This window comes from Vicia villosa, unplaced genomic scaffold (assembly GCF_029867415.1).
Source record: "Vicia villosa cultivar HV-30 ecotype Madison, WI unplaced genomic scaffold, Vvil1.0 ctg.003248F_1_1, whole genome shotgun sequence".
NCBI classification, from domain to species: domain Eukaryota; kingdom Viridiplantae; phylum Streptophyta; class Magnoliopsida; order Fabales; family Fabaceae; genus Vicia; species Vicia villosa.
Genome location: NW_026706149.1, coordinates 13,522 through 36,187, shown reverse-complemented (window position 1 = coordinate 36,187; position 22,666 = coordinate 13,522). Strand labels below are relative to the sequence as shown.

General features: G+C 35.0%; 1 protein-coding gene and 1 long non-coding RNA gene across 5 annotated transcripts; one reads left to right on the top strand and one right to left on the bottom strand.

Moving 5' to 3' along the window:
• Positions 1-626: 626 nt before the first annotated feature.
• Positions 627-8,916, bottom strand: LOC131640627 (vicilin-like). The gene is made up of 7 exons (XM_058911006.1): positions 8,648-8,916; positions 2,657-2,726; positions 2,336-2,511; positions 2,075-2,155; positions 1,646-1,969; positions 1,093-1,405; positions 627-960 (listed from the first exon to the last, which is right to left on the bottom strand). The coding sequence occupies exons 1-7, from the start codon at positions 8,873-8,875 to the stop codon at positions 767-769; spliced, it is 1,386 nt and encodes a 461-aa protein (XP_058766989.1). The 5' UTR covers positions 8,876-8,916; the 3' UTR covers positions 627-766.
• Positions 8,917-13,271: 4,355 nt separating this feature from the next.
• LOC131640629 (uncharacterized) lies at positions 13,272-15,045 on the top strand. 4 transcript variants are annotated; one of them, XR_009295303.1, is made up of 5 exons: positions 13,272-13,429; positions 13,756-13,803; positions 13,899-13,989; positions 14,352-14,498; positions 14,600-15,042. It is a non-coding gene; the product is annotated as an uncharacterized LOC131640629 (long non-coding RNA). The 4 variants fall into 4 exon arrangements; XR_009295302.1 differs by having other exon boundaries at positions 13,756-13,989; positions 14,600-15,045; XR_009295301.1 differs by lacking the exon at positions 13,272-13,429 and having other exon boundaries at positions 13,482-13,803; positions 14,600-15,039.
• Positions 15,046-22,666: the final 7,621 nt, after the last annotated feature.

Below are 22,666 nucleotides of genomic sequence, written 5' to 3'. Positions count from 1 at the left end.
ACTATCCATTATTAGCATTATATACATATGTAGTATCTGTGACATATTCGAAGATGTCAAATAAATCAAAGAAAATATTTTCTATTTTCTTAGTTAGTTTTGATAGTCTTCTAAATTTTTTAATATTATACTTTCTTTAGTTTTAATAGTATTTTTCTTTAGATCCTATTAATACACCGATGAATGTATATCACGGATCATAGATATGAGAGGTCGAGTTTTTACATTAGCTCAATGTTATTAGTGTCTTATACTTTTATTTATTGACTTTTTTAGTAAACGATCGATATACATATTTTTGTTATGAAGTCTAAGCCCATACTATATAACATTTGTCGTTTGCTCGTAGTATTACAATATTTATTAGGATACGATTTAATTTTTTTTAATTTTCCTATGAGATTTTTCTTTAGGATTTACAAAATTATCTATAGAAAAATACTAATAGTGGCATATACAGGCCCATTTTTAATTGCATTATCAATTTATAACTAAAATTATAATCTAAGGCTTTAATTAACTATTTATGGTTGATTAAATAATACATACTCATTTTTAAAGAAAAAGATTGTTCTCACTAGTACAGTATAAAAGAGTATTACTAAAAAACATAGTAGTTAAGAGGATCATCAAAATACTCTTTATTTATTTATTCATAGTATAAAAGTGGAAATATAATTATAGTTACCAGAGAACATTGTTTTATTCTTTGCTCACTATGAGCTATATATCTTCTTAGCATACATGCATATTATTTGCTCATTCATTAAAAAGCATCCAAAATTGAAGATAGACGATCTCTTGTTTCATGGCTTCCTCCCTCTCTTTGCCGAGGTTGAGCATTTGCAAAGTACGATTGTTTCTGATTTTCTAATAGTCTATCAACCTCTTGAGCTGATCCAGGGAATGCAAGATCTTTCACTGGTCGATGTATCTGGCTAATCACATTGTCCTCCTCGCCTTCAAATTTTCAATCACCCGAAAAAAAGAATATCTTGATAATTTTTTCTTTGATTTAATAGAACCAGACTTTTAAAATACTTACATAAAATTATTATATAGAGAGAGTGAATGAGTGATAATATGATATACCTGCAAGAAAGTTCCTTTGGTTGTTCTCAGCATTGATACCAAATCCAAGCAAATTAAGATTTGAGGAAGCTCTTATGGCAACTGGATGACCTGCTGGAATTACAAAAACATCTCCTTGAGACAACTTAGCTTTGTAATTTTGCACTTGTTTGTTTATCTCTTCTTCCCCTTGTTTCTCTTCTTCGTCGTCTTCTTTTCTCCGCTCTTGTTGGTTTTCATTTCTTTGACCCACAAGTTCAAAATCTCCATTTCCTTCGTTAACTGTTACTATTACTATGGCCCTCGAATTGTAGTGTGGCAACAATAGAGATCCCTGGAATATAATTTTTAAAGAATAATTAAATAAATATTTTGGTATATGTTCTATACACAAAGCATGTTATTGAGTATATAAAACTTAGTTACTTTTAAGATGTCAACTTAATAACAAAAGTTTGACAATATAACTTTAATGGGAAAAAAACAAACCATTTAGAACAATTGAAATTTGATCAAGTGAAATATCGGTGTGTAATATAGTTAGTTGCCTATGGTTAAAATAATTTTACCATACCTCCTTAATCTCAACAGAATTTACAAGTATATCCAAGTTTTGAAGTTGTGGATTTTTCTCTGGGGTGACTTCAAAGAATTTGCCAAACTTGTTGGAATATATAGGATTGCGACTTCTTAAGTTAAATGGTCCAAATTCAGAGGATACACTTTTTTCGGAGCTAGACTTTGCATTTTTACTCAATTCCTCAATTTGTCGCCTTGATAATTTGGCTATTACATCCTCTTCTTGACTCTGCTGCCTCTTATCCCTAAGGCTTCTTCTTTGTTGTGTCTCTTTCTCGTGCCCTTCCAAAAGAACCTTCTCTATCTCTTCATAATCGGTCTATATTTTTTCATAATATATACAAAGAAAAAGTGAATATTAACATATATATAGAAAACCAAACAGATACATAAAAAATGAAGAAATTGTGTGTTTTATGTTTACATTGAAGGAAGCCTGTAGAATGTTCTTGCTGAACCTAGATAAGATGGAAGGTTGGTTTTGATTTCCAGACAATAAGAAAGACTGTTGAAAAGGACAAAAAATAATATTAAGATCATTAGAAAATCTTTACTGTAAAATAGGTATAAATACAATCGCAATTGTTGTAGTTATGTTATGGTAGAGATCCCTAAATTTTTTTATACACCAACGCGCAAACCATATTTGATATGAGAAAAGGTAAACATTAACTGACTATATTACCTGAAGTTGGCCAGGTCTATTTATGGGAATGGCAAGAACTAATACTCTAAGATCTTCGTCGTCATCTTGGTTAACCAAATAAGCAACGGTGCCAGCAGGAAGTTTTATCGTGTCTCCACGCTCAAGGTTGAAGGAGTTTCTATCGTCGGGTTTCAACACTGTGAGTATAGCTTTTCCTGAAAATTACAGTAAACATTATATTTTTAAATTTAATTTAATTTATTCTTAGAAAGCAAACACGTAAAGTAATAAATACCGTTCATTTTAAATAAAAGTTGTGTGATTAATTTTAAATATTTAATTTGATAAATAATACATTACCACTGAGGACAACAAGGATGAAATCGGCATCAGTTTGTTGGGGAAGAAATATGGTGTGAGGTTTGGACTTTTTTTTTTCAATAAGCAATTTATAAGATATTGCACTAGGGGTGCAACCCTTACAACAAAAACCTATACCGTTCGATTACAAGAAAGCGGTAATTTGTACCAATCATATAAGCTATAATGAATCGAAGAATGACTTAAAGACATCCATCTCCAGGAAAGAAAAACAACATTTGAAATCACCACATCGTAGCAATAAGACTTATCCTCAAAAACGATGGCGTTTCGCATGAGCCAAATACTCCAAATTGTTGCCACCCAAATCGTGTTAATCTTGGTTATGCTAAGGGCATCCTTGATCTTGTCTTGAAAATAACCAAAATCCAAAAATTCTTCTAAAGACATGTTTGTATCCATCCCTATCCAACACAGCACAGTACTCCAAATTCGGCTTGAAACGGCACACTCAAAAAACAAGTGGTGCGTGTTCTCCTCATGGGCTAAGCAAAAAACACAATCAACCGAAATTAAGTTCTGTACATTCCTTATTAACAGAAGATCTTTCACCGGAAGTCTATTCGAGAATAATCTCCAAACAAACGCCTTTATCCTAAGAGGTAATCTCAATTTCCAAACCACCATCATGAGTCTTACCGTAACCGCCTGCCAAGCCAATTCCTTACGATCTGCCTCCAGCTTGGTTATGCTGCCAACAGAAAATAAACCATCGCTGTTCAGCATCCATTCGTAAACATCATCCTCTCTGCTATCCAGAATCGGTGCTGGCGGTAAAAAATCATGAAATTCATTCCATCTGTTTGCAGCCATGACCGTAGCTGCTACTGCTTCCTCTCGGTCTGTTCCTGGAACGGTTAACAGATCTTCAGCCAGGAACCTATGTTTGTTCCACCGAGCCACCCCATCCTGCCAACTAATTACCTCCTTGATTGAGCAATTTTTATTTACAGCAAAGGCATATAAATCTGGAAACAGAACACTTAATGATTGGTTTCCCATCCAATTGCTTTTCCAAAACAGAGTATGTTTGCCGTTTTTTGGGATACACTTTACGCAGCCGGAAAAACCTTGCTCGAAGGAGGCCAAGCACAAGTCATTGTTTATAACATCCCTCCACCAAATTGAGTCATCCGATTTTGTAACATCAGCCCCCGTCGCTTGAACCTTGAGCTTGGGATTTAAGTATCTCAATTCTATGAATCTACTCCATATTGTGTTTTTCTCCGTTAGAATACGCCATTTCCATTTTAAAAGGAGAGCTCGATTCACCTCACGGATGTCTCTAATACCCAATCCGCCCTTCTCTTTAGGTTTGCACACTATCTCCCATCTCGCCCAATGGATGCTCCTTTTGTTCACGTTTCCGCTCCATAGGAAGTTACTTTGAAGTCCTCTAATCTCTTTTATAATTTTCCCCGGTGCTTTTAGAAAGAGAGAGTAAACGTCGGTAACGCGTTAAGCACCGCATTAATTAACGTTATCCTCCCTCCAAAAGAGATATTTCTACCTTTCCAAGCCGACAATCTAGCCTTAATGTTATTCAAAACATCCTTCCAAGCCTTTATTTTCCTAGGACAAATTCCCACCATAACTCCTAGGAATTTGAAAGTAGCCGCGCTTTTCTTGCATGAGAGAAACCAAGAGGCCGTATTCATAAACCAATCACTTACGTGTACCCCTATAACACTACTTTTCGAGAAATTTATTTTCATACCCGAAACTAACTCAAAACCTCTCAATATCACTTTCAAATTCCAAATATTATCACAAGAGGGTTCGCCAAGAATTACGGTATCGTCCGCGAATTGGAGAATGTTGACATGATCCTCTTCCCCAAACAAAAGAGGTTTAAACTCCCCTACGTCCACCGCTTTTTTCACCAACGCCGTTAGACCCTCCATAACAAGAACAAAAATGAAAGGAGACAAAGGATCCCCTTGTCGAAGACCTTTCTTGGCCGAGAAGTCTTTAGTGGCACTTCCGTTCACCAACACGGACATATGACTAGTAAAGATGCAAGCTTCCATCCATTTCATCCATTTCTCACTAAAGCCCATTCTAACCATGACGAATCTAACGAAATTCCAAGAGACGGAATCATAAGCTTTTTCGAAATCTACCTTTAACAAAAGGCAACTCCTTTTCTTCCTCTTTGCCCAATCAAGGATCTCGTTCACCAACAAAACTCCATCGATCATGTTTCTTCCCGGAACAAACGCGGTTTGATTCGGCGATACCAATTTTCCCACCACCCTTTTGATTCTAGCACAAAGAAGCTTCGCAAGAATTTTATAAATACTTCCAACTAAGCAAATTGGCCGGTATTCCAACAAATCTTGGGGATTTTTGTTTTTTGGTATCAAGGCCAAAAAAGAGGAGGTTATGGATTTCACAAGGGAACCCTTGGAGTGGAAGTCGTTACAAAGAGCCATCAAATCATCTTTTAGTAAAAGCCAAAACCTCTTGAAAAACTCTAAAGTGTATCCGTCCGCCCCGGGACTCTTGTTCCCATCACAAGACCAAATCGCCTCCTTTACTTCCTCTTCCGTAAAAATCTTTTCCAACTCTAAAGACTCATCAACGGACAAAGAATTGAAACTATCTCCACTAAGCTCTAGCCGGGTCTCCACTTCTTCCTTGAAGAAGCTTTTGAAATGCTTAAAGACGTAATCTTTAATTTCGTTTGGTTCTTCCAACCTTCCAAGACTAGATACAAGGGAGCATATCGTGTTTCTTCTTCTTCTATCCCTTAGAGAATTGTGAAAGAAACGAGAATTATTGTCTCCTTCGGATAGCCACATTTGTCTAGACTTCAAACGAAGAAATCCTTCCTTCTTGTTAATGTTGTCCCAAAAGATCTCCACCTCTTTGGTTCTCTTTGAAACCACCTCTTCCGGAACGTTACCTACAAAATGAACAAACATGTTATCTAAATGATGCATCTCCTCTTCGGATTTTGCAATGTTCAAGTCTATCCACCCATAGACATTTTTGTTCCACCATCTAATGCGTTCTTTAAGAACTTTCAACTTCTCCACCAAGCAATAATCGCCCCTCCCCTTCATATGAATTTTTTCCCACTCTTTAGTCACGAAAGGAACGAAATCTTCGTGATTGAACCATAAATTGTTGAATCTAAAAGGTTTCGGGCCCCAATCTTTCCTATTTTCTTGTATCCAAATCGGTGCGTGATCGGATATGTCTCTCTTTCCTATCCTTTGGCCATCCACTTTCCAATCATCTATAAGTTTGTCCGACAACAAAAACCTATCGATCCGACTCATAGATTTGCCATTGCTTTTAAACCAAGTAAATTTTCCTCCTATTGTAGGTACATCCACCACATCCATCATCCCTATGAAGCTCTTGAAATTCTCAATCTCTTTGTTGTTGTTGCCTTTTGAGATACTCTTTCCTCGCTAGAGGAAACAGAATTGAAATCCCCTCCTATACACCAAAAACCCTCCTTATTATTATTTTTTATCTCTATCAACCTCTTCCATGTCCTTCTTCTAATAAACCTATCACAAGAAGCATACACATTAACGAAGTAAATTAAATTTCCCGATTTTTCGACGCAAAGGCCTAGGAAACCTTCGTCTCGAAAACTGTATATTAGATCGAAGTTGTCCTTCTTCCACATTGTTAATATGCCTCCTGAAGCTCCTACCGAATCCGAAGCCGACCATTCAACATTCTCATCACCCCACAATTCCCTGACCATCGTACTGCTCAAACTGCTCAGCTTTGTCTCCTGTAAAAAACAAATCTCAGCGCCCCCTTTTTTAATAATAGAAGCCACTCTCTTCCTGTTTGCACTACTTCCTCCCCCTCTCATATTCAAAGAGACTAAATTCATGGTTCACCATTAGACTTTTTCCCCTTCTCCCCTGTTTCCTCTTTTCTGCCCCGAGTCTCCATCTCTTCCAATTTGCAAATAGGATTAAACTCGCTACTTCTGTTTATAATTCCCAGTTTATTAATGGAATTCCATAGGCCCATTGTTGCTTTCCCTAAAGCCCCATTAGTAATTCTCGAATTACAAACTATTATATCAGAGTGCGTCAAAGAATCACAGGACAAAACCGCCCCACCCGCTACACTACTGTTGTAACAGATAAAAGGTAAAGAACCTGGATTGACGGCTGGAAATTTTTGTCTCGGTGGACCGCAAGCCTCCGCTGGGTAACAAAAATTTTCCACCCTCAAACCTAGATTGAGAACTTTCCTCATCTTCTTTCTCACCTTCTTGGTATTCACTATCTTGCTGTTTCTTTCATCCTCCTTCACGAGCTTACTGTTTCGAAAGATTGTCCCAATTGATGCGGGTGAATTAAAATTTGTTTTCTCCTGTACCTCAACACCCAGACCATCCTGTTTTGTTTTGTTCGGTCCATCCTCAATTCTACACGCGGGCCCTTCAAGACTGTAAGCTGTTTGGGCCATAATGGGCCCAACACAAGAATTGTCCAGATTTGAATTGTTAATAAAAACTCCCGCGGGTCCCACTCTATTTGCCTCGTCATCCGTTACCTTGAGTGGGTAGACTTTTTCCAAGCTGCACGCTACCATACTACAAGAAGAGGAAGAGATACTTTCTTCAGAACAAACTTTCTCTGTCCTCCCTTGACTTCTATCCTCTTTCACGTAAGAGCATATAATGCCCTCACCATTCCCCAACTTCTCCAGCCTCAATTTTTCAATCTTGTCTGCAAAGCCCTCTTTTAGACCCCTATGGAGTGACCCATCCCTTTCATCGTTCCCCCTATTCTCTGAACCGTGAAAAGCACCTGTCAACTCTTCATCTTCTTCCCCTCCACTTTCTAACTCCGGTGAGCTTCTCCTATCTGACCACTCGGACGATTCTGAATCGATGCCTCTTTCACCCTCCCCTTCCCTCCTACTCCACTGGGGCTCTTCTATTAGAAGTATATTAATCCATGATCCATCTAAACAGACCGAGACTTTATCTCTGATGATCTCGATAGCATTTGTAAACACCAAGATTTTTGTCACATCCAAACTTATAGAAGGCTTCTGAATCCATTCGTAATTTGCCACCGAACCAATATCTGAGAATAAGGTATCTATGAACTTTTTGTTCCTCACATGGCAAGGAATGCCATAAGCCGAAATCCAGGCCACCCTTGCACATTCTACATCTGTTGATTTCCAGTCCCTCACCTCTTTGAACCACCTCTTAATCCAATCTCCTCCCTCCGCTAAAAATGCATCGAGTTCGCCTTTCACCACCTCCTTTAGGAGACACAGATTCGGTCCTAAAGGTGTAGCTTTTACCGTGAAAATGCCCTCTTCAATCAGTCCTTGTGAGACTCCATAAGCGAGACCTGGTTCAGCCGCTATCCCCACTTTGGCCATGCTAAACATCTTCTTTTCTTCCGTGCTCGATTGATAGTAGAAGGCCTTGTTGTCCTCCTTTTCCCCCTTCTTCACTCCCGGAGCGTGACCCTTCACAACCTCGGCAAAGCTCTTCGATGGACCCGATCTAGCTGGTAACACTTCCTTCGGAGAGGCTACAGAGGAAAAAATCTTTCTAAGGGGGCCAGCATGCTTGTTCCTCCCTGCAACATTCTTACGACTAACCTCCTTTCTCAAGTATTTAGTGATGTTAGCGTTGATCTTCTTTTCTCCCAGCCTCACATTATCCAGTTTGATTTCTAGCATTCTCGCATCTTCCACGTTATAAAATCTCACAAACCCGTATCTCATTCCTTTCCAGTCTTTTTTAGGGGGGATAACGATCTCCTCTATACAACCAAACTCCTTGAGTTCGATGTATAGGTCCTTGACTCTCCATGTATCATCGAAATCATTCAGAAAGAAAGTAGTAACTGGTCCGTTACCCTCTCCTGATACGCTCTTCCAGATATCCCATCTTGAATCTCCTGTCTTCCTTCCCTTGAACCTGTTAATCGTGGACCACCCATTGTTATTGTTGTTTGTTTTATATTCCAAAAGGCGGTAGTTTTGAAGATTTTCAAATATTTTGGAACGCTGGTCAAACTTTTGGAGAAGACGGATGTGACCGTTTTCATTTTCAAAAAGGGTTTGAAACCTGTTAGATTCGAAGATAAATGGATTCTCTTGATCAGATCTAGATGAGACACACGCTAGTAAAGCAATTCCCAAAAGCATCAAAAGTGGAAATGAAGCTTTCATTGTAATAGCAGCCATGTTGATTTGAACTAATCTCTCACTTTGATTGTTGTGGATGAACAAAGTTTACTGAGATGAGAGGGTATTTATAGATATAAAATAGAAAGTTATATAATTAACATGCACCAACATTTGGCCATGTTGTACCATGCATATAGACGTGTGTGAAAATGTACAAAATTGAGGTGGCAAAATGAAAAGAGGTGGTGGAGTTTTGTTTGAATTTGATGAATCTGGACATTCTTATGGAAAAGGAGGATGCTTTATATATGAATTAATGAAATGACTAGACAGTGTTAACAATGGATTCGTCACACAAATTCTTTTTCACGAGAATTTCTCTTATGATAATAAAGTAATATGGATCACATCTGCTGCACACTTATGTGTTGTTACTGAGTTAGAATTTCTTCATGTTGAATTATTAAAAAAATCTTTTCTCTAAATTTTTTCAGTAACTGCTAAGAAAATTATTATTTTTTAATGACATTTTTATTAAAAATTTATCTATTTTATTCAAAGTTGTTTTTCATTTTTTCAAATATACGACAAATTATTAGAAACAGTAAAAACATAAAAGAATATAATTAACAATTTTAGATATAAAAAAACTATAATTTTTTTAAAAATAAGAATTATTATAATACAACAACTATAACTTTTAAGGATTTTAAAAATCGTATCAAATAAATTTTAAGATACGAATGAACTTACCCGCGCGAACGCACGGGTATTCTACAAATTTATAATTACAAGTCAACGCAGATTTATTAATTTTATGACAATTAAAAGCATACCATTAACTATGGTAAAATGTAGAACTTTTTAATTTTAAAAATTCAAATCCAAATAAAATATTTGTTTCGATTTTAAAAATAGAGTTTTTTCGATTCTAGATATAAAAATGTTTTTTTTTTTTAATTATCGTATTAGTGGATATTTTTATTTGTCTAAAGAGAAAAGAGTTGAATTTATAACTTCTTTATCCATTTAATCCATATATTTTTCTCAAAATTAAGTGTATATGCTAGCAAACATGCATTGTCTTTTAATTATATAATATTATTCCATTTTATACTAATTTATTTAAATTTAGATTTAAATTTAAATTTACCTTAGAAGATACAATACTTAAAAAATAAAATAATAATTTTTAAGAATTTTCCATAGTCATATTAATAGTATACCAACTTGCAATATAAAAAATGTCCCAATTAAACTTATATTGTGATTCTTTCTTATATTACAACCACAAGATATAAATTAATGATTACAAGTGAGACCATAACACATTGAAGTATATCTCAACTTGAATAATGATCAAACTTTTTTGATTTATTTTCTAATGAAATTTAAGATTATAGTTTCAAGTGCAAGCGTGTCTAAACAAAACTGGTACATTCAACTAAATTCATGGACACAAGTAAATTTGTGTTCAAAATTAAAAGAACTCAATATTACATTCAGAAAAATTGTTATCAAAACACATAAAGTACACAAATTAGAGAGATAAACCGCACAAAGCGCGAGTCAATATCTCAAGTTAATATAATTCAACATCTATAATTTTAAAAGTTTTAAAATGAATAAGTTACTAAAGAAATTATTGCAGTCCACATTTTATATATGTGGCAAATATTTGTTTGTTGAATTCAATTATCTTTAAGTTAATATTTTTAAAATTAAAATATATTTGTATAATTTTGGTCCTTCTATTTTATATTATTTACAAAAGTAATTATTGTTAGAACATGAAATATTCTGATCAATATTTCTAGTTTTGATGATAATATTATATATGCATTTTGTATAAGACAATGTGGTACTCTAATTATTCACGTTTTTCATTTCAGGAAAATTCTAAAAGAGTATGCACTAAATCAGCATTCAGAAGCTCTGACCCAGAAGATCTAGATGACTTCATCAGAACATGGTCTGGAAGACATCAGAAGATGGTCTCGAGAAAATCAGAACCTGTTCTGGAAGGCATCAGAAGATGGCAATCAGAAGTAAGGCTCTGAAGATTTGATGGTATCACGCTACAAAGAACTTCCAAAATCTGATGACTGAAGTTACAATCTGCACCAACGCTGAAGACTCTGATATTCAAACGTCATTCTAATAGTCTGAGTTCAGAAGAAAGTACAATATGAAAAAGCTACAACGTCAAATCTGACTGACAAAAGGAACGTTAGAAGCTACAAAAGGCAAAGTCAGCAAGAGCCGTTGAAAGAAGGCTCGAGGTAGTTGACAAAAGAGTGAAACATTAAATGCAGTAGTGTACTATTCACGTAAAGCATTAAATGCTCCTCAACGGTCACTTTTCTCATTGCCTATATAAGTGATGCTCTGGATGCTGAATAAAATATAGAACATATGCTAAGTAACCTTATGCTGCCAAACTGATTCTCAAAGTTATCACACAAACAGCAAAGCAACTTCATCTTCAACCTCGCAAACATTGTAATATCTTAGTGAGTGTTAAAACTTAATCTTGAGAGAAAATCACTTGGTGATTATAGCTTAATAAGAAGCACATTAAACTCTTGTAATATTGTTTACTATTTTGTAAAAGAATTCCTAGAGTGATTAAGTTGTGATCTGTATACTCTAGAAGACTTAGAAGTTGTCTAAGTGGAGAACCATTTTAATCACGGATGATTAGTGGATTAAATCCTCAGTGGAGGTAAATCACTCTGTAAGGGGTGGACTGGAGTAGTTTGATTAACAACGAACCAGGATAAAAATAACTGTGATTATATTTTATCTGCCATTTTTAGAAACAACCCTTATTCAATCCCCCCTTTCTAAGTGTTTTTCACTCCTTCAATTATCTATTTCAAATTCAAACGATTTTGGCCTCCTGTCACATATATGCCCTAAAAGCATTTTTTTACCTTTTAATATGTGAGATATGAGCAAATATGTTTGGATTTAAAATAAGATGACTAATTATGTGAGTATCTAAGACTGGATTCAAACCCAGGAACTCTACTTTAGCTTAAAGAGATCCATACCATCAAAAATGGAGGCAAGGTTCTCAATTTCTTTTAATGATCTTCAATTCAGTAAGAGTCTATTTTATTGGGGGTTTCGGAAGGGAAGAAGAAAATATTCCACAATTCACTACTATTTTTAAATTTTTGACTGGGAATAAACTGGCGCATTTTTTAAAATTTGATTAAATAGATCAGATATCACTTCGGTTGGTTCAAACAACCGTGGTGAAATCTGTTTTTCGGAAACATGAATTACAATTTAACTTATATATTTAGTTGCCATTTTTTCATTTCATCGTTGATGAACCTTTCAACCCTAAAACATCCAGAGCAAGTTGAACTCATTTTTTCATCTTCATTAACAAAATGAAACATGCAATCACAATCTTTCGTTCTTTGGTTAACGTACAACGTCTTCACTATCGTTCGTTCTTAGATTTATCTTTTACAAATCAATGAAAATCGATATAACTATGGTTCGTTCTTGAGTTTCCCTTTTATAAAACAACAAAAAAAAGTCAGAGTACGTAGGAAGACAAAGAAAGGAGGACAAAACTCTTTTACTTATTCGCCATATTTCTATTACGTAAACCATTCATCATGCATGTACGATACGAGCATGTTCTTGTTGTTGATGTTTACGTTGTTGTTGTTGTTGTTATTGTTGTTTATGTTATTGTTGTTTTTGAACTTGATTGTTGTTGTTGAATGTTGATGTTGTTGTTGTTGAATGTTGTTGATGTTGTATGTTCTTATACACTCACTTATGTTGTTATTGAACTTATTTTGTTAATGAATGTTATTGATATTCAGTGTTGTTATTGTTGAATGTTTAATGTTGTTTCTATTGAATGTATGCTAGACACTTTTTTGTTCTTGTTGTAGTTTATATGATGTTGTTACTGAGTGTATATAAGACACAATTGTCATGTTATTTTTTCTATACGTTGTTGTTGTTCATTGTGTATTAGACACATTATTGTTGTTGATGAATGTGCATTAGATACATTATTGTTATTGTTTGTATATTTTTGTAAGATTGGTTAAATCTTTGGTGGTTGTTTTTTAACATAGATGGATTCTTCATCTAGCGACAAAACTCATCCACTACAAAAAACGCGCTTGATTGCGGCGGTTTTTTTTAGGGGTATTTCAAAAACCCCTTCAAAATAGAATAAAAATTGATGTTCTCTATGTAATGGGAAAATATTAGAGTAATTTGCGGGGGTTTGAAACCCCCGTAATCTAAGAACATTTTTCTCAAATTTTTACTTCACTTTCTTATTAAGATACTTTTTACAAAAAAAATGATTTTGTTTTTAAATTATATTAATTATTAATTTACTTATAAACATTATTATATAACATATAACATATGTGTAAGAAATTAAAAGAAAAGAAACTAAGGAAAAAAACGTTTCGGTTCGAGTTCCATCTTCTCACTACACGACCTTTTTCTTACAACCGGCTTCTCAGAAGACGAGCAGCGATTATGCTCACCATCGTCGATATTTCACAACCATATGCTGCTAACAAAGTTGTCTATTACTCCCCGGTCCTCTTTCTCATTAAGGTTAGCTTATTCTTCTTTACCCTTTTATGTTATATTTAGGGTTTCTCTCAGCCTCTAAAATCTAGCTTTCAAAACCTCATACAAATTTGTTCATCTCTCTCCCCTATTTCAATTAAAGCATTAAGGAATAGTAAGAGGATTCAATTTCAATGAGAAATAGATTAGAGGGTTGATTTAGGAATTTAGGGTTATTAGTTACGTGAGTTCGATTTAGTTTTGATTTCATAAAAGACTTAGCAGATACAAATAATATTAACTGTGGAATATCTTAGATCCTATTCTGAGAGAAAAATCATAATTACTGTCTGAGTTTGATTTAACTGTAGGTTTTGTCGAAGATTACTAAGGAAAAGTGTTATGGGTCTTCTTTGTAGGTGAGTATTTTTGTTTATTGCAATTTTGTAAAGGAACTTTTGTCTATATAGATTTTATTAGTGTTGGTGTTTATTGGAAAGTTTTGTTAATGTAGGTATATTGTCATTATGCTCTACTTGGAATCTCAGTTCCACATGTTCTTGTTGAGCTCCTCTGTTTGACCTTGTTAACCTTTGTAGTTTCAGGTTGACTACTAATAGATACCCTAACTATGGCCTTCACAAAATTGTCTAAATTGTTATTTTTCTCCTTATTATCATTATTATTGACTAATGCAGAATGTTCTTTGGATCTAGTTTTCCCTTATTACATATGGTTGTCAGCTTCTCTTAGTCTTTGGTAGCTCTAGTTTTATTGTTATAACTTTAGGTTTGGTTGCTACTATAATATTAATTTGTATTCTTTTGCTTGTGAATGCTTAATCAAATATTTTAACTTATTATTATTTTTTTTATAATTTCAGCAAAGTGACATTGCAAGTTAGTCTAGTTCTCCAACATTAAATGATCATGACGTGGTAACAACTTTTGTTGTTGGTTTTGATTAGGAGATTGAACAAGAGTAAAAGTGATTCTAGTCTTGTGAAACTCCGATGTAATTGAAAAATGGTCAAAATGTGAACAAGGATCCTACACTTTTTGGATCTATTCCAAATACACCATTACTTTTCTGAATTTCCCAATACACACTCCAAGTAATTGCTTAGCCCTTATAAAATTAACTCAAGCCCAGAGACAAATTTTAATCATTTTGCCACTAGGAATTAAATGCTCAAATTTGTGAATTTGTTTGCAGGATCGGATAATCTCTCCACATTACCTTCCATTCACATATACTTTGAAGATTATGTTGTGATGAGATCTTAGGGGAAACATGAAACAAGGATAGATGCAGCCATTGGTAATACTCATCAACGAAACTTTATAGATGCAAGTGTATTGAGCTCGGACAACAAACTTAAAATTTGTGAGCAACTCTCTATTTTTCCGCTCCTATTTTGTTCGCTACTTTGATGTCTCTATTCTTCTGTCTTGCGAGCTGTTTTAGTAATGGGGCTGCTTACTGAGTGTTAATTTTATTTTTTCTTGGATTGGGTATAGTTTTAATCTTAATCTTATTGTAATTGGTTGATTTTGTCGAGGCTATGTAATATTTGCGTGGGAGAATTTTGTATTTTATCTTTGTTGCTTATTTTATTATTAATATAATTATTCTGTCATTTTAGAAAATATAATAGAAGTTTGACTATTAAGATTTTTTTTTGCATATTTTATATTTTTTGCGGGGGTTTAAAGCCTCCGTAAAACAACCTCTCCAGTTTATTAACCAAGATACCAGCGGTCGCTCATAAACCCCGCAAATAAATTGAGGGAATCGTATAAGCGGCAGTTTTTAAAACTCCCACAAAACATTTTCTGGAGGTCAAAAACCCCCGCAAAATGGGAAAATAACCCCCGCAATTCTGACGCATTTTTTGTAGTGATCACTACAACATTTATTGCTTCTAGCAACACTTTTTTATGCAACATGTGAAAATTATTGCCTGAAAAAAGTTTAGGCAATGATTCTTGTGTGATGCAACGATAATTCTCGTAACACCTCACAAATGTCCTCTTAAATACTTATGGGGACAATTTCAAGCGTTGTCTAATTTCACAGAACAAGGCATTTTATGCTCTGATCTGATTTGTAACATCAGAAACAATGCATTTTATTTGTTTTGAGTTAATGATTTTGGATCATGTTATTTTCTTTAATTATTTCAGTTTAAGAGATTATTGAAGTTATGTTATTATTTGAAATTCTGCTGCGAGTATGTAAATTAATTGAGATGGTATGCATGTTTTGTTTTGAGTAACATCCTTACGTGTTGATTATTATTTTAAATTAATATTCGGGGCTTATGGTGTTACAACTATGATTTGAGTCATAGTTGGTCATGATTGAACTCAAACTTGGCAGTGGCTGAAGAAGGATCTATGATTTGACTCATGAACAAACTATGATTCGACTCACATAATGCATTATTAGAATCTAGTGTAAGTCATGATTCAAATCACAAGATTACACAAATACCTAGTTCTTATTGCCTCGTTTAATTCGACTCAGGGGATTGTGTGATTCGAATCACACATCCAAAATCTCAAAAATTCAAGTTCCAAAGATGTTTTTGAGAATTTACTTTTACATGACTTGAATAAATCTTAATTATGGTTCTTTTTCCAAAAATTCAACTACTTGATTTAAAGTGTAATATTCATACTCATACATTCATATTTTGAATTATGCATGCTAAAATACATATTCAAAACTCTATCCTTAAAGATGCATGCGCAATTGAGAATGCGACTCAAATATAAGATTAAAGACAAAGTAAAGCTTAAGGTACAAGTGAAAAAAACCATATAGAGGTCCCCTCCCTTAATGTATCAGAGACATGAAACTTCATTATGGTGGTTAGGGCTTGCCTGAAGTTTCGAGAGACCCTGTATTATGGTGTTTATGGTGGTGAGAGAATTAGCTCACGTGAGGTGAGAGGCTCTATGGTGTGCGTAATGTTGGATAAGTTATGATATGTCCTTTATCCCATCAAGGAATAGGTCGTTATAGACGGCTTTGAGATTGTGATGAAATAAAAAAGTGTTTAGTAGTACATAAAGTGTTTTATGGTCAAATAAGATAACATTAATCCATAGGAACTATTACTTTAGTAGATGATATAGTTTGAATTATTATTAAGTAAACAACTTAGATAATAGATTACAAGTAAAATTTTAATTAGTTATTATCTTATTTTAATTTTATTGAGTTAATATTTTTTTAGTTTTGAATCTTTTACTTGACTATCCATTATTAGCATTATATGTAAGTAGTGTCTTTGACACATTCGAAGATGTCGAATAAATCAATGAATATAGTAGTTAGTTTTCATAGTCTTCTAAGTTTTTTAATATTATATTTTTCTATAGTTTTAATAGTATTTTTCTTTAAATCCTATTAATAAACTGATGAATGTATCTCACGGATCATAGATATGAGATATCAAGTTTTTACATTAGCTTTAATGTTATTAGCGTCTTATACTTTTATTTATTGACTTTTTTAATAAACGATCGTTATATATTTTTGTTATGAACTTTAAGCCCATACTAATATAAAATTTGTCGTTTGCTCGTAGTATGACAATATTTATTGGGATGCGATTTAAATTTTTTTAATTTTCCTATGTGATTTTTCTTTATGATTTACAAAATTATCCATGGAAAAATACTAATAGTGGCATATACAGGCCTATTTTTAATTGCATTATCAAATTATATCTTAAATTATAATTTAAGGGTTTAGTTAACTATTTATGGTTGAGTAAATAATACTTACTCATTTTTAAAGAAAAAGATTGTTCATACTCATACTAGTTGTTTGGTGCCAAATTGTGTTAATATCTAGTTTAATTTGTGGCACCTTTCGACCGTTTTTATCGAGTATTCGTATAATTCCCTGTAGATTTAGATAATTATTTGTAGTTTATAATTTTAAGCTTTTATTTTATGTTAATATGTGTTTTAGTTATGATTTTGTAGGTCTTAGCAAATTTTGGGAAGTTTTGAGCTTGTTTTTGCCATGATTGAAGACTGGTGGAGAGAGCATAGCGCGCGTCGCGCGGTAATAGGGAGCGACGCGTCCTGGGCCAGATATTTTGTTGAAGCTTCCAGCAGAGAGAAGCGCGCGTGGCGCGCTTGGGCGGTTTGATCTTCAAGTGTAATGGCACGATGCGCGCTAGAGGGCGCGACGCGCCCTGGACAGAAAACAGATTTACTATATAAGGAGAAAATCAGATATTTTACTTGATCTTGATCTTTTTGAGAGCTAAAAGAACCCTTGTCTACTGTAGCAACTGAAGAATTGGAGTTTTGAAGCCTTGATCGTCGATTAATCGTCGTTGATGCTTGTCATTCTTCATTCCTTCCTTATTGAGCAAGCTACCATTTCTATGGATAGCTAAATCTCTTTTGTATCATGATAAGATGTAATCCTCCTTGACTTTTGTATGTTTGTCTTGTGAATATTATTTATGAACAAGTGATGATCAATATAGATGGTTTAGTTTGTTTATTAAAGCTTTTCTATGGTATAAATGTTTGAGACATCAATGTTTTTATCTTGATCTAACTTTATCATCTATCAAACTATAAGTTGCAGACATGGATTTAATGTTTGATGTTTACGTTGTATCGGTTTTAAAACGTTATTTGTATTGTTTAAATGGTGGAGAAATCGGCAGTTAAACAATACGGTAAATCTAGCTATATCGTTGCGGACACGGACGATATAGACGTCGATACGTAATTATATTGATCGTTAATGAGTTCATATATATATATATATATATATATATATTTATAGGTTGACATACAAAGTTAGGTCGGTGAAATCGAATCTTGATACATTTTCTTAAAACTTAGGACTTTCATTAATTTACTCTTTGCTACTAAATTATTGAATGATCTTTTGCAAACCCAAAATCAAAGTAACCTTAAGTCAAGACAAAATAAGCTATAGAACGGCGGTGATATCGCAATAATCCCTGTGGATACGATATAAACGAAAAGTACTCCAGTATACTCTTTCAACAAAATGGCGCCGTTACCGGGGATTGTTGTTTAGATATTGTAAGCATTGCAATATTTTGTTTTGTATTGAGTCTTATAATTAATCTCTTGTGTCTAAAATTTTATTCCTTGTGTTTGTTAATTTGCTTGGTTAGTTTTTCAGATTACAGTTTATGCGAGGACGTGTACCTGCAGATCAACTCCTTTTTTATCCTGAGATTGAAAGGACTGCGCGTAGAGAGAATAGCAAAACTCGTAGACGGAGACAACTAGATAGGGAAAGAAGACAACAACAAGAAGCTTCTTCTTCGTCAACTCCGGTTGAAAACTTAGTTGAAGGAGAGATGGCAGGTGCGAAACCTAATGTTCCACCTCGAGGGCCTTGTGTTAATAGCCATCGTCTGAATGCACAATTTGCTCGTGATCAAGCCAATGGAAGGAACTCCGAGATGAAAATGGGGTTACTTCAATTATTATATCAAAATCCTTTCACGGGAGCAGATCACGAGGATCCTTTTACTCATCTAACAAAGTTCTATGAGATCGCCGGAACCATTGGTGCTCCGGAAGCCGAAGAAGAACAGGTGTTCAGGAGACTATTTACTCATTCCTTGATAGGAAAAGCTAAGGAATCGTATCTTGATAGACCAAACAATGTCATGACTAATTGGAATGAGTTAGAGGAGAAATTTTTGGATCAGTTCTTCCCGCATAATAGGTTCATGGGAGCGAAAACTTCCATTGCTGTGTTCTCACAAGGTCCGAATGAAGCTCTCAATGAAGCGTGGGAGAGTTTCAAGTCTATGGTTCAAAAATGCAAAGGGCATGGATTTGATGAATTGACTCAAATCCATATCTTTAGAAATGGACTTCAACCACAACTGAAAACACTTTTAGATGCTACCGCGGGTGGGTCTTTGATGTCAAAAACTGCCAAGGAAGCAATTGCTATCATTGATAGAATGGCTTGGAATAATCATCAAGGGAAACACAACCGTAGTACATCGCAAAGAAATCCGGGAGTTCTTGAGTTGAATACTAGTGATGCAATACTTGCATAAAACAAGTTATTGACTCAACAAGTAGAATTGCTTACTCAACAAATGTCGAAACTCCCTCAACAAATCAAAGAGATAAATGGGATCCCTACTAAAAATCAACAAGTGATGTGTTGTGAATTGTGTAGGGGTGACCATCAAACTGGTTTTTGTCCTCCACCTGGTGAAGAAGTGAATTATGTTTCAAATACTAGCCAAGGATATGTTGGGCGACAACAACAACCTTACAACAATAACCAAGGTTACCAACAAAGAGGTAATCAAGGTTATCAACAAGGATGGAGGCCGGATGCGGGTCCATCGAATCGTCAAAATCCTTATCAAGGTGGTTACAATCAACAACCTCAACAAACAAAGCTTTCAATCGAGGACACTCTTAGCCAATTCATGCAATTGCAAATTGCAAGCCAAAAGAGTACGAATGCGGCCATAAAGAATCTTGAAACTCAAGTCGGGCAATTGTCAAAGCAACTTGTCGATCAAAACAAAGGTCCTTTTCCGGCTACTACACAAGAAAATCCTCGAGAGCATTGTAAGTCCATTCTAACTCGTAGCGGTAGAAATATTGATATGGGTGTAGGAGAAGTAGTTGAGGAAGATATTGTTGATGTTGAAAAGGATAGAGTGATTGAAGTATAAAAAAATGTTGAGGGTGATTTAGTTGAAAATGAGAAAGAGAAAGAAATAGTTGAAAAAGAAAATCCGGAGATAGAAGTGGAAAAAGGAAAGAAAAAATTGAGTGTGAGTGAAAAGGGGAAGATGGAAGAGGATTCAATTCATGTGAAAAAATTGCCTTACCCTCCCGGTCCGTCAAAGAAAGAAGATGCAAAGCACTATGCTCGGTTCTTGGACATTTTCAGTAAATTGCAAATAAATGTTCCTTTTTCCGAGGCATTAGAGCAAATGACGATGTATTCTAAATTCATCAAAGACATCATCACCAAAAAGAGAAGATTCTTGGATCCTGAGGTAGTAACGGTGAGTTCTTGTTGTAATGCGTTAATTCAACGCACTACACCGATTAAATCAAATGATCCTGGACGGGTGACGTTGCCGTCTATTGGCAATGTTCAAATAGGCAAAGGTTTTGTGGATACCGGTTCTAGTATTAATTTGATCCCATTGTATATGGTGAGAAGGTTAGGAATTAATGACTTGAATCAACTCGAATGACGTTATCATTAGCGGATAAATCCATAGCTCATCCTCATGGAGTTGCGGAAGATTTGCTTATCAAGGTTGACAAATTTTGATTTCCTGTTGATTTTGTTGTCATAGACATGGAAGAAGATCCTGATATACCATTGATCTTAGGAAGGCCTTTCATGAAGACGGCCCGAATGATGATAGACATTGATGATGGCTTAATGAAATTGCAGTACCAAGACGAGGAATTATGTCTTGATATCTTTGAAGCCATCAAGCATCCGAGTGATGCTGATGATTGTTTTAGAATCGATGCTACAGAAAAAGCTATTATGAAAGTGGAGAATCAAATGCATTTGTCAAATCCTCTTGAGAAAACTTTGATGGAAGCTCTTGAAGTGCTTACAAAAGATCAAGAGAAAGAAATTGAAGATTGCTTGAAAAATCTTGAGGCATGTGATGAGATAAACCCATTTGAAACTCAAATTGAAGAATTGAAAGATGAGCCTAAAGTTGAAGAGTCAAAGGTGGAGTTGAATGTGTTTCCGTCTCATTTGAAATATGTGTTTCTCGGTGACAATTTCACTAAGCCGGTTATCATTAATAGTGGCTTGTCTAGCAAGGAAGAGCATCGATTGAAAGAAATATTGACAAATAATCAAGGAGCAATAGGATGGGTTTTATCCGATTTGAAGGGTATTAGTCCGGCCTATTGTATGCATAAAATTATGTAAGAAGATGATTTTCGGCCCGTGGCACAACCTCAAAGGCGATTGAATCCGACCATGAAAGAAGTTGTTAGAAAAGAGGTTGTGAAGTTATTAGAGGCGGGGATGATTTATCCTATCTCCGATAGCGAATGGGTGAGTCCGGTGCATGTAGTTCCGAAGAAGGGTGGATTGACGGTTGTGAGAAATGAAAAGAATGAATTGATCCCTTCGAGAATGGTGACCAGGTGGCGTATGTGTATTGATTATCGGAGGTTGAACCAAGCTACAAGAAAGGACCATTTTCCATTACCATTTATGGATCAAATGTTAGAGAGGTTAACCGGAAGAAATTTCTATTGTTTCCTGGATGGTTATTCAGGATACAATCAAATAACAGTGAATCCGGCGGACCATGAGAAAACGGCTTTTACATGTCCCTTTGGCATTTTTGCTTACCGAAGAATGCAATTTGGACTATGTAATGCTCCTGCAACATTTCAAAGGTGCATGCAAGCTATTTTCTCAGATTTGATCGAGAAAAGCATCGAGGTATTCATGGATGATTTTTATGTGTATGGGTCGTCTTTTGACTTGTGCTTGAAGAATCTTGATGTGGTGATAGAGCGGTGTATTGAAACAAATTTGGTTCTAAACTGGGAGAAGTGTACTTTCATGGTGACGGATGGGATAGTTCTTGGTCATAAGGTTTCTTCAAAAGGACTTGAGGTCGATCCAGCAAAAATCGAAGTTATTGAGAAGCTTCCCCCTCCGGTGAATGTGAAAGGCATAAGGAGCTTTCTGGGACATGCTGGGTTCTATAGAAGATTCATCAAGGATTTCCCCAAGGTCGCAAAGCCGTTGAGTAATTTGCTCAACAAAGGTACGGAATTTATTTTTGATGAATCATGTTTAAAAGCTTTCCTAGAACTCAAAGAGAAATTGACCACCACACCCATAATTGTCGCTCCTAATTGGTCGCTTGAATTTGAACTCATGTGTGATGCGAACGATTATGCGGTTGGTGCAGTCTTAGGCCAAAGGAAGAACAAAAATTTCCATGATATACATTATGCGAGCAAAGTTTTAACTGAGGCACAGGTTAACTATGCCACTACAGAAAAAGAGTTGCTCGCAATTGTATTTGCATTGGAAAAGTTTCGTTCTTATCTTATTGGTTCAAAAGTAGTGTGTTATACTGATCATGCCGCAATCAAATATCTTCTCACCAAGCCTGATTCAAAACATAGGCTTATAAGGTGGATTCATTTGCTTCGAGAATTTGATCTTGAAGTGAGAGATAAAAAAGGGACAGAAAATTTGATTGCGGATCATTTATCT

Bases quoted from the DNA above. Each gene is read 5' to 3' on its own strand.
- LOC131640627 (XM_058911006.1), bottom strand. From the start codon at position 8,875: ATGGCTGCTATTACAATGAAAGCTTCATTTCCACTTTTGATGCTTTTG. The intron at 2,727-8,647 runs AAAACAAACAAC...ATTGAAAAAAAA, and splicing joins ACTACCGCCTTTTGGAATAT to AAGTCCAAACCTCACACCAT. The intron at 2,512-2,656 runs GTAATGTATTAT...TGTAATTTTCAG, and splicing joins CATCCTTGTTGTCCTCAGTG to GAAAAGCTATACTCACAGTG.